General features: G+C 35.0%; 1 protein-coding gene across 8 annotated transcripts in view; it reads left to right on the plus strand.

Annotated features, from left to right (window-relative positions):
- Positions 1-12,381, plus strand: part of CPEB3 (cytoplasmic polyadenylation element binding protein 3) — an 85,093-nt gene that overhangs the window by 62,607 nt on the left and 10,105 nt on the right. For all 8 annotated transcript variants that reach the window (XM_029958615.1, XM_029958613.1, XM_029958616.1 and 5 more), the window contains one exon: positions 11,219-11,337. In XM_029958615.1, coding sequence (XP_029814475.1) covers positions 11,219-11,337 — 119 coding nt within the window. The remainder of the gene's footprint in view (positions 1-11,218; positions 11,338-12,381) is intronic.

A 12,381-nucleotide genomic window follows, 5' to 3' on the forward strand; every position in this document is an offset into this window, starting at 1 on the left:
TATGGGACACTAAGGGTGAGCAAGATGTAATGAAAAAGAAAATAGTGTAAGCCAAGTTGCACAAAGTAACATGAAGTGATTCTCATGCTTTAATTTAAAACAACTGTTGGGAACAGACAGTGTGAACCTATCTGATTATCTCTAAGGTACTGTTTAGATGGGAACACTGTTGTTGTAGTCTTTTGTCTTTTGATCTTGATTTCATGGATACGGACCATTTTCATGGTTAATTCCATTGCTACTGCAATGGCAATGGTAGTTTCTGCCAGAGGAACAAGAATGAACGGTTACAAGGAGAAAGCAGGGAGTCGTATTTCTAGTTTCATCAGTTGTATTTACAAGACAGTATCTGGTTTGTCTGAATACAGCAATCTATTCTGCTGAAACCTAGTGCTCTGGCTTAACTGATCAAATTTGATACCACCACAATCCAGAGTGAGATGCCAAGACAGTTTTTGTATTTTAAAACCTGAAGTCTGAGATCATAATATTTGTCAGGATGGAGACTGACATTCCTTATCCTCATCCACTCGTGTATTTAATGTTATGTAGTAAATTGGGATTCTGTGATGGTTTTTAGATTTTGTTTGCGTATGTTCCAAAACACACACATGCAGTGCCAGTTGTTTACTCATTGACATCTGTGGCCATGTATGTATTTTGTGTAATATGTAACCCTGTATCTTCCCACAGCAGAACAGCATAATCCCAAATCAGTGCAGTTCACAAAACGTGTGGTAACAAAACGTGGTACATAATAATCTGCTCTTCTGTAGCTGTGTGACTTAAGGTTGGTTTTGCAGAGAATTTTCTTTGAGGTTTTTGTTGACTTTTGTTTAAGCCTCCCTTAGTAAAGCTCTTCACTTTGTTTCCTGTTTTGTTCTAAGTGTTTGAGGTTTGTTGGTGGTATACTGATAATAATAATTGTTAAATGTCTGTCTTTGAGACTACTGTGCCAGTTACTGAGTATTCAAGGAGCTTGCTTCATATAAGAGAATTTCTGTCTCTAAAATGATGCCATTTGCAATTTCTTTTTCTAGAGGTAAAGAAGAATCTGGTGAGACAAAATACAAAACTATTTTTGAGCGATCCAGGCCAAGGCAGAAAAAACCTGATTCTAAAGTAATGTTGCAGGATTATTGTCTCCCAGCTTTTATGTTGCTTTCAACAAACGCTATTTACTTTCAGAATTGCTAGGTTGCTATAGAAATTTTTTTTTATCCCTGAAGAAACCACAGTTTTTAGCAAGCATTTATTGACCCTTTTTCAGTAATTTGAACGTATCTAAGTACAGAAAAAGCTTTTCGTTGCTTATCTATAGAAGTAACCAGACCACTTTTGTCAAATGGAAGTAGTTAAATGTTTGTCTTATTCTCATTAACCATTTCTAAAGCTAAGTAGATTTTACTGTGGGTTGCACACCCACAGCCACCCCCAATGATATTTTTATTAAATGTTGCCTTTTGTTTTGTAAATGGAAATACATGGACTGATCTGTAAATATTATGGACTCCAGGAGAAAAGCAGTCCTTTAGTGGTATTGACTACTTAATATTTTGTGCTTTGCTAGTAGCTTGTGTTATGTCTTTTTTTGCTAATAATTTATGAAGCACTAAATTATTCTTTCAAATCACTGAAATGTGTTCAAGAGGTTGTTGGGGGTGATGGTGGAGAGACAGATTCTGTACTAGGACTGCAGCGTATTCACTGTTTCTGATGGTCATCCAAAAAATAAGCTACTCCAGCCCACCTGATCAGTTGTAATAATTTAATGCTTTAGAAGCTTATGCTCTCTTTGTAAATCTCTGCAGGCATTTTATTTATAATATTATGTATTCAGTTCCTAGGATTCCTTCAATGGTGCATGCAATTCTACCCCTAAAATAATGACACAGTAATCTAAAATTAGTGCAAGATCATCAGAATACATACCTCATAAATTTATCAGAGATAATATCCCAAATTATACTTATGTTCTCTCAAATCAGAGGTTAGGACTGGCAATGGGAATATTATATCAGGTGCTGGATATGCTGTGGGTGCCTCTGCCCAAGGCAGAGTATCTGCCTGTCTTTGATTTCAAAAGCTTGGAGCAGCTCAGAACTGGTGTCTTGCTCAGCTGTCTCAGTGCTGTGGTGGGCAGATTTTGTCTACTTGATACCATGCAAATTCTACCTAGTTTTGGGACCTACAATGTATATGACTACTGATTATACTGAGATGTTATAACCAGTAATCTCTTGTATACCAATGGAGGCTGTGTGGTTTCATTTAGTACAGTGAAAGACATAATGTTTTAGAGGATTTGGTAAGTCCAGTAATTTATTTTTTTTTAAGGGACCATTCTTATCTCCCAGGGAAATGCATACTCTTACTCATGAGAAATGGTTTTGATTTCTTTTTTGTTTTGAGAGGAATTTGTTGTTCTATTATAAGTAATCCAATTTTGGAAAAAATCCTTGTGTTATTAAGGAAGGCTTTTCAAGCTCTATCTTTTCCATATAGTTGTCAAAGACAAGAAACTTGAACAAACCAGAACCTGAAAACAATCCACATGTGAGTGAAAATTCAGACCAGTTATTAAGAGCACCACAGCTTATTACTTAATTAAAAGAAGGAAAACCAAAGCCTAGTACTGAAGCTCTGCATTCTGCCTTGAGAAATGTCTTACAGTTCACAGGACAGTTAGAATAATACAAATAAAATCAGAAAATATGTTACTGGCTTGTTCTGTGTAAATGATGTGGGATGTCTTTTTGGCTGAAGTACTTTACTTTGAATGAAGCTCTTGACAACAGTGCCAAGTATTTTGTGTATCACAGCTCTACTAAGTGCTGCTTTCTCTTTTCTTTAAAAATAAATTTTAAGAGAAACATATAATTTAAAGTGAAAACCATTTTTATTATAAAACCCAATATCAAATTTAATTTAAAATAACTGAGTTCAGCTAAAATGCAGCCTGGATTTTTGGACCTGAGCTTTCTTCCTCTGAAAATTTATTTTACTTCCTGCTAATACTGTGCTTGAAATAGAAGCTGAAATCAAGCAGACTGTTTATATTTCTTTAGAACTTTTCGATGTTAATGTTGCTTGGAGTAGAATTGAAAATTGGTTTATTTACAAGGAAGAGTAACAGGTTTTGTTCAGACTTGGAAAGTGATCTCTCTTCAGCCATCTGTTCAGAGTAAAAGGAGCAGCAGCAGACCTGACCCCCTCCAGATGATGACCATGAGCAGTCACCATTGCATATTGCCCTTGAAAATCAAAATTAAAAAACCTCAATTCTGAACTTAGTTGGGGGTTTTTATATTTACAAATGTAAATGCTTGGGTTTTTTCATTCTGCTGACTCAATAAACTTCACAAAGATAGATTTTGCCTGATTAAAAATTTAATCTTTGTCATGTGACTATTCTTATAACTACAGTAACCAAATTGTATGTTATAGCCTTTCTTTTATGTTTTTATACCCTTTAATTCTGATTTATAGCTGCTGTAGATCATGTTGCAGTCTGAAGTCTGATGTTTGAAAATGGCTGTGACCTTTGAAAGAGGAGACAACCCTATAAATTTGCTGTTGCAATGTTTTACACTCATTTAGAAGTAAAATGCCAGATAAAGAGAGGCTTATGTTTGCCTGTAGAATATTCTTTTAGTTAAAAAAACCCCAACCAAGTAATTTATTTAGTCTTTTCTTTTTCAGTACAGGTGGGTGGGAGTATTTTTACTACAAACTGGGATGGTGTGTGTATACTGCTGTTTTGGGGCTTTTTTTTTACCCATAAGTGGTGAAAGGGAAGTAATGATGGCTAGAAAATCCCTTTTGTTTCTTGACGTGTTTTGGAACTGAAAGGATGTTATAAATCTTTAGCTGTATGTATTTACTACAGCACTGTTGAAATGTTGTCCTTTCTGTTGAGCACTGAAGTGCAGAGGAAACATTGGGGTATCTCTCCCACTTTCCAGAAATAATGTGTGTCCAACAAACAGGGGTTCTGTGGCTGGATTGGGTTTTTTCTTCCTCTTAAATTGAAGGTGCGGGGGAAAAACTCTGTAATATTTATGACAAAATGGAAGGTTTCTATTTTCTCTGTCATTTCTGTTATGGTCAGATCATCAGTAGTAAGGGTTAAATGTTAGTTTCAATTCTTTTGGTGATCTCATGATGTGGGCTATGTAATGGTAAAACTGGAATTATGAAGACATACAATTTATTTTACAGAAGCTACTGATACAGAACCTCAGTTTTCATTCAACTCTTCCATATGATCTGCTTGCTTGCTGACTTTTCTTGTTATGTATCCTGTCTTCCATTTGACATATATGCTTCTTTCCTATTTAGATTCAGGATTCAGTTATTTTTCAGTGTAACTGAGGATATGGAGTACATACCTTTAATTAAAAACAAACAAACCCTACCCCAATACCTGTCTTTAATGTGGCATGTGGGGAATTTCTTACATATGAGACCACTCAGACTTAGCCTGGTACTCATGAAAAACACATAAAAATGTAAACATGAAGACATAGGAGACTCGCTGTAAGATGCTAAACTGTTCATGTTTCTTATACACCTTTTGCTTTTTAGAGAAAGGAATCAGCTGACAGGGTCAAACACTGCCATTTAAAATTAGACTGACTAAAAGAAATTAATCTTTGCTGCCCTGACTAATACATAATTTCACTCTTCTGCAGTAGCTAAGTGAGATTACAGCCCTTTCTATTTTGAGGTTTCTTAAGTATTTAAAGCCTTTGAAGTTTTTTGAAAATGCAGTCATGTCACTGCAATGTTTAAAGGAAAGTCTGCAGTTTTGCCAACACCTCGGATTTTTATTTTTCAAAAATGAGTTTCATTTTTAATAGTCGTTTCATCTTTGGATTTAGAAATGTGTTTTATTCATGTTCAAAGCATCTTCTAATAAGATTACTAAAGTGACTTTGAGCAATGACCCTTCTCATCACATTAACTGATTTAGAAATTTGGTTCACACTGTTTCTAAATGTTCCTTTGCTGCAGGCTTTTAAAACAACTTTATTCTCTAAGTTCTAGTAAATACAGCCACAATTCAATTCCAAACTGTTTTAAGGGCTATAGTAAAAAAAAATAAAATGAGAAAGTAAAATTTATATTTCATAAAAAATTAAGTCTGTTTAAATCTACTTTCTTGAGGCATCCATCTCAAACATCTAAAAATAAACTCAAAGACACGAGACTAGAACATTAATTTTCTTTGCCATTTTAACTCCATCTTATTTATAGCATTATGAGGTAGATATATATATATATTGAAACACTTTAGTAAGAAATCTTAGGTTGATGGTAGATTCTGTTGTAATCTTGAAGCTTATAAAAACATCAGAAAAGACACTGTCTAAATGAATGAAAGAAAATGTGCTTCAAAGGTAGTTCAATTTTTTTCAAGCATAACTGGTCCTTTTGCACATGAAATCAACACATGTGACTACCCAAAAACTGTTCTGACATGCTGTGCTGCATGTAAAGAAAAGAGAAAGTTCTCTTCATTCTAAGGACTAAGAATACCCAACTTCAGAGTTAGAAAGCTGAAAACACATGACCCTTAGAGTATGATTTCTATATCTGATTTTGTAAGTGGGCTGAGTTTTGGGAATTATGGGTTTGAGGTCAGTTACAAATAAAATCAGTAGATGATACACACATGTCTGACATGGATATTCAAATACTCTTTGACCTGATATATAATTCTTCATTTCAGTTTTTTACTTTATTTGAAAAGAGCCTGGAATCTAAGAGCCAGAAATAGGTTAATCCTTCCCTGTTGGCTATATAACATTTGCCTGCCAAAATACTGGCTTTGTCCTGGAAGATGTGGCTCATGGTTGATGTATTTGAACAGCAATTTATATATTGGTGTTGTCAAATGCAAGAACTTAAAGAACTTTTAAATTACTTTTAGTTCACAAGTTGAGCATAAAATGGTACCTTTCAGTTATAATGAAACTGAACTATATCACAGTTTTGAATTCTTCACTCTTGATTGAAGAATCAACTTTGGACTTCGTTAAGTGAGAGATCTGCCCAGTTATTCCATTAGTACCTTTCTGAAGTAGTCCTTTGTTCCTAAATAAGTAGAGACTGATCAGACAACCTTCCCTCTCATAACATTAATAATTAATCACTTAAACTGAAAGGAGTATAAAAATTCTGGTATACCAAACGTCTATCCTACCATCTCGTGTGGGTTACAAAATGCAACCAGTGATTTTCTTTTACTCCACCAAACTATGCCTAACAATGGAGTTGTACAGAGAAGGTGTTACCAGGTTTAGAAGATTATAAAAAAGCCTTTTTTTATTATTATTTTAACATCTTTTCTTCATGAATGCACTGAAGTGCAGTCAGTCTTTTCTTGGTGAGCCATGACAGGCATGAAGTTGGATAATCTGAGAAATATTTTGCTTTAGATGAGAGAATAGTCTTTTCTGATAAACTCTACCAGCTATGGCTTGCTAAATTGAATGGTGTCTTTGAAGCCCATAAGTTTGTTTTCTCTCATATGCCTGATACACATAATGCACATTCTGCCCTGATAAAGTAGTTCTTTTTGATTATGTTGAGGAGGAATGGGCAGAACACATGCATGATGCACTGCTAGCTGCCTGTCATTTGTACCAACACGCCAGTTTTTAACATAAAAGTGTGAATATCAATAGTATGAATATCAATAATCTGCTATTATAAGAAAGGCAGGAAAAACATCTTAATAAGCTTTCCATCTAGTTCTTTTGAAGAGGTCGCTGAGGACTTATTACAAATTGTACTTTCAGTAGTACAGAAAGGCTCCCATCATTAGAGGAGATATGTCTATGTTGAAATTAATTAAAATAAGGATTTTTTCCAGGCTAACTAGTCTGGCAAAAACGCATTTGCCAGACTATGACAATTTTGTTTTGTTCCAAATGTATTTTGCATTTCAAGTGACAACCTGGTTTCAGGCTTGTGGGACACAGCGCATATGCCAGATTTTCCAGTTTGTTCTCAGCAAGGTTAAGTGAAATTAGACCAACTGGACTAAATTATCCTTTCATATGAAAATTGTGTCACTGTTTAGATGTCAGAATGTGACATGTACAAAGGAGCTTAGTTCTTATACTTCTTTCTGTAAAATAATGAATCCTGGAGCTCAAGGTTGAGGAGCTGCTTCAGAACATAGGGAAATTAATTTTCTTCTCATCCTCCCTCTGCTGTACCCTTTGAAAAGTTATAGTGACTTTTTTAACATCAAAATACGTTGCCTTTTCCCAGAGAATTGCAAGGTACAATGTTTATTGTCAGCACTACAGTGATGTATTGTACCATCAAGAGAGGCAGAGCTGGGTTGTTTCTGCTCTTCCAAGAAGCTATTTATCTGTGTATATAGAATATTCAGCTGTTGTCAGGTAGCTTGCTATTTTCTGAGGCCTCAAATATCTTGCCTGTTTTACTTTGTGGAATCTGAGTCAGGATAAGTCCCTTGAGCCCTCAAACCTTTAGAATGTCTGGCAAGGTAAGAAAGGAGCACTGCTGAAGTTTGCCTGCAACGTACCACCACAGTGTGCTACCACAATTCTGCTGTAGAGTATTAAAATTTTGAGATTCATCAAATCTCTTACTTCTTGGGAAAAAACGTGTGCATTAAGTGATATGATATTATAAGTGAAGCACAGATGGGAGAATGTGCTGAAGGACACAAGACTGGGGAATCTGAAGCGACTTTCAGCATCTGCGAAATAATTCTAATTATTTGGATTAAATACATTTTTGGTTTGTAGGTTGATCATCTTATTAAATCCACCTCACCTACTGTCTTTAAACATTATTTTTTTTAAAATATAGATGCCCTTATAACTGACTATTCTGAATTTTAGAAGTCAGCTGACCATGCAGTACAGCTTTGAGGGGATTAGGCTAAGGTCTCACTGTGTGTAGCAAAAATAGGAATAGAAATAGAAACTGTAGGACAGGATATAATGCCTGAAGTAGACAGTTTTGAGAATCTCTTCAGGAAGAAATACTCTTAGAGTTTTATAAATTTATAGCCAAACTTAAGATTTAAATACAGAAAAAAGAAAATTAGTTACTGTTAATTTACAGATTGGCATGCTGGTTTTAATTTAAATTTTGGCTGAAGTTATTAAAAACGGTGCTTTGCTCCTTACAAACAAAGTTATTTAATTATTAAACTGCACATAGCGTGAGATAATTCTTTGTGCAATGTCAGTTTTGGCATGGGTATTTTCCAAAATTTTTTTATACTGAAATCTGAGTTCAAAGTGCATCTCCTGCTTTAGAGTGCAGCTCTAAACAGTGGTATTGGGAGGAAGAGAGTGATTCTTCAGTAACAGCAACACCTAGAACTGCTCATGAGAAGGACCTGCGCCTTTCTGAATGTAAGGTTTTTACATCCCTATGTGCTTCTGGAAAATGAATAAAAATACCTTTAACTTCAACAGGTATCTTTCTTGACCATATCAACCTCCACGTGATCCTAATATTATCAGAAGTTCTGTTATTTATTTAGTTTTCATTTTTGGTGTAATCTTTGTTAATATTCAGTACCAGAAGTCCTTGAATAATCGGAATAGATGTGCTGTCACCAGGTTTTGAAGTAATGCTGGACATCCTGTCATGCTTAATCCAGCCTGCTTGCTTTTCTAGATTAACAGAATGAACTGCTTACCAGTGTCCTAAGCGGACCCACATGGACCCCATAGCATGCAGGGGAAGGTTTTAATCACAGAGGTCTAGAGAAATTAGGAGTATCTGTTTGGTTAATTTGGTTAATTTTAGCTGTTTTGGGAAATTATGATCATACCATTTACAGTACCCCCAAGTGGCAGTCAACTCCAGCTACCACAGATGTGACCTCTTACTATGACCCAGAAAACCCTGAACAAGCTTCCTAAGATTGTAAAGATTACACTCCAGTCTGTTGCCCAGATTTTTGCTAAATAATTAAGTCATAAGAAACACTTTCCAGTTTTCATTTTGACTTTATGCTAGAGAAATCTCCAATATTTTGCTGGTTTAAGATTATAAAATTCCAAAATGGACAAAATTCTCTCTTTTAGAGTTCAAAATTTATGGTGTGGCCAGCAGATAAATCTTAAATGTTTGCATCTATTTAAATGTGTTGTAAACCATTCTTTTAAAGTATGCACAAATGTACATGTATTCTTACTTAGTTTTTTCATAGTACTGGAATGATCTACACTGCATCTTCTGTGAATTTGTCTCATGAGGCATTTATCTAAAATAGAAGGCAAGGATTGGGCTGAGGCTTAAATTGTGATCATTTGGCTTTGGAGTCGTAATTGCCGTGTAGTCTTTTCCAAGTATCTACATTTTTGACTGGGACATTTTATAAGACTGAAAGAACTGCTAAATTAAAGATACTTTAATTTGTATGAAGTTAATTTTGTATGAAGCTGTAATTATTACATGTAATCAGAAGGGATGGAATGGAGGTAGATATAATGAGTGCATGGATGGAAATAAAATGAAGCTAAAAGTGATAGTGATTGCAAAGGGATTATTTTCATACTCTAATTAATTTTGTAAAATCTAAAACTGGAATGTCAAAGCATGTTTATATCTTTAAGGGACTGTTTTAAGAGAAATATTTCTGCTGTAAAGGAAACAGATGTTTTTACTCAAGAATTATTTCACTTTTTGTTGGAACTGGTATCTTTAATCTACTCCAACTCTAGCTATGCAAGCTCCTTGTTTGCTAGCAAGAGTGATGATCAAACTGTTTTGTTTTCTTGGGCAAGTCAGTGTTTCTAGATGTGTTCTGGGCTATAATGATGTTAAAACTTTTTTTGGCCTCTAAAAACAAACAGCTGCATAGAATTTAATATTCTTTGAGAAGTCACACAGGAGTAGGGACAGTAGGGTAAGAGGTAGTTTGGTAGATAACTTGACAGAAGAAAACACTTCTTCAGTGTCTGTATTGAATTTTTTTATAAATCAGAGTTGTGTAGTATTTATCTAAAAAGGGCATGTCAAACAGTTTTCACTCAATACTCATAAAAAATTAGGGTAAGTCAGTACTATATTAATGGCAAATAGACTCTGTATGGCTTTGTTTGATACTTATATATGATGTGTCATCGTGTATGTGCTCAGTTTGTGTCAAGAATCTTAGGCAGAGGAAGTCTAGCAGTCCCTGCTTAAGCTCCAGCTGCCTCTGGTTGCTGAGGATTTTTTGCAAGAGGTATTCTGTAAGACACACAAGTGGCAGATTATAATCTGCTCACAGCCAGCATGTTCACAGGGAGTGAGAAAACTGCGTTATACTGATGGGGGAGCGAAGGAGCACTGCACGCTCCATAGGAAATCCTCTCAACCAGGCAGCTCTATTCCAGTCAGCAGCCAGTCCTTACCTGCCTTTGCTCAGGGCAGGGGATGCTGTATTAGTTGTTACTTCTGAGGTATCAGAAGCATAGGCTGCTTGAGTCAAATCTTCATTCAAATTTAACAGTGTGAAGTAAAATTCAGAGTTTTCTTGGCAGCTGCATTCAGAAGAGCAGAGTGCTACACACACTTAATTTTACTGGCTCGTTTAAAGTCTTAAAATTCTGAATCACATGAACAATTTTAGTGGACTTCTTTCTTTTGAACTGCTTTATTTCAGTATAAATAACAACAACGGGTCTTTACTCATTAAAAACCACAACACGTTCTTTTTCTCTCAAGTTTATTGTTTCTAGGGAAGCATTTTTTCATAGTTAAGTATGTAAGCATAAAAGTCTGTTTTTCTGTTTACCTGACCATTTTCTTCTGAAATTAACCCTTTCTTCTAGAATTTATTAATTGTATATAGTAAGCAGAAATTTTGTGCCTCCATTGTAAGATAATAATCACTGATACCAGCAGATACCACTGAGAAATAGCTCCAATACAGTTGTTGGATAGTAAGAAACCCTTATTCACCAGCCTATATTCTCACTGCTCAAAATCATTAATTAATCAAATAAACACCCTCACATGCAGCAAACACTAGTCTCCATTCTGAAATCAGTACTGTATGAGGCTATGATATATTCGGTGAATTTAATTTATGAAAACAAACTAACAGCCTTAACAACTTATTTGTAATTTGTAGATCTTATCCACTTCTTGGGTTTGTTTATTAAAAAAACCCTGCTTTATAAATGAATCTGTTATTTTTCTTTCTTGTTCCCTTACCCTTTCCAAGGTTACGCCTTTCTGCTGTTCCAGGAAGAAAGCTCTGTACAAGCTCTGATAGATGCCTGTCTGGAAGAAGATGGGAAACTTTACCTATGTGTGTCAAGTCCCACAATCAAGGATAAACCAGTAAGTAGCTTATGCCATGACCCTTATGCTGGTTGCTAGCACATTTGCTGTTACTCTTTTCAGTTAATAAATAAATAAAAAAATACAGTTGATTACTTGTCACTTCCTGTTTCTGCCCTTGCTGTTACGTTGAATTGACTTTCTGTATCAGCGTAACACGGCTTCAACATTTGCTTTTTTCTGATAAATACCATGTTCATTTAATTTTTATATTTGGTACTCTAGTATCTAAAAGGAGAATGCATCCTTTTAGAATGTTAGCTGTAAAACAATGGAATTCTAACTTTCTGGCTATGTTATTTGAGAGGAAAAAAAGCCTTCTGCGGTGAAGGGAAGAAGCTTAACCCTGCCAAATTAAAATCCAGAAAGCATCAAATATCCTCTGTACTTCATTTGGTTTCTTAATTATTATTTTTTTATGCATGCAATAGCTAATCAATTTATAACTTAGGCCTCATTTACCTTATAGAAACTGCAGGGTAAAATCAAGTACTGCAGACAGCTATAGCAGAATAGAAGACCTGTTTTTATTGTTCACATCTCCAATTCTTTAATGTTAGTCTTTTTTTTTGCCTGTGGATGTATACAGATTAGATGAAAACTACAGACAAGTAAGATAAGATAAAAAACATACTGCCTTTTAAAATCAATATTGAAAATCTTGCACAGATGAATGAACAACCCAAGATTACAGCACAGTGAGTGGGCTTGTGTGATTTCTAGAATCAAAAAAAAATGGATTGATGAACAGCTCTATCTAAATAACTTCTGAGCAGTTTTTTTTCTGTACAGTCTGAAGATTTCTTATCAACTGTGTTGCTTGTTGCTCAATAGAAGTAGGCATTCACACATTATACAAACTCCTTTTGTATCCAAGCGCTGAAATTAATTTTATCTCCACTCCTATCAGTGCTTTAAAATTTGTAGATCACTGGATGTGATTTCAGGAAAGCCAGAAGTCCAAACTGCAACCGTAATTGCAGATAGATGGTAAAATGTTCTGAAAGACCTTTCACAGATTTCTTACTATAATGGCGATTAGGG

The sequence above is a fragment of the Manacus vitellinus genome, unplaced genomic scaffold, assembly GCF_001715985.3.
Source record: "Manacus vitellinus isolate BGI_N305 unplaced genomic scaffold, ASM171598v3 scaffold_15_pilon, whole genome shotgun sequence".
Lineage (NCBI taxonomy): Eukaryota > Metazoa > Chordata > Aves > Passeriformes > Pipridae > Manacus > Manacus vitellinus.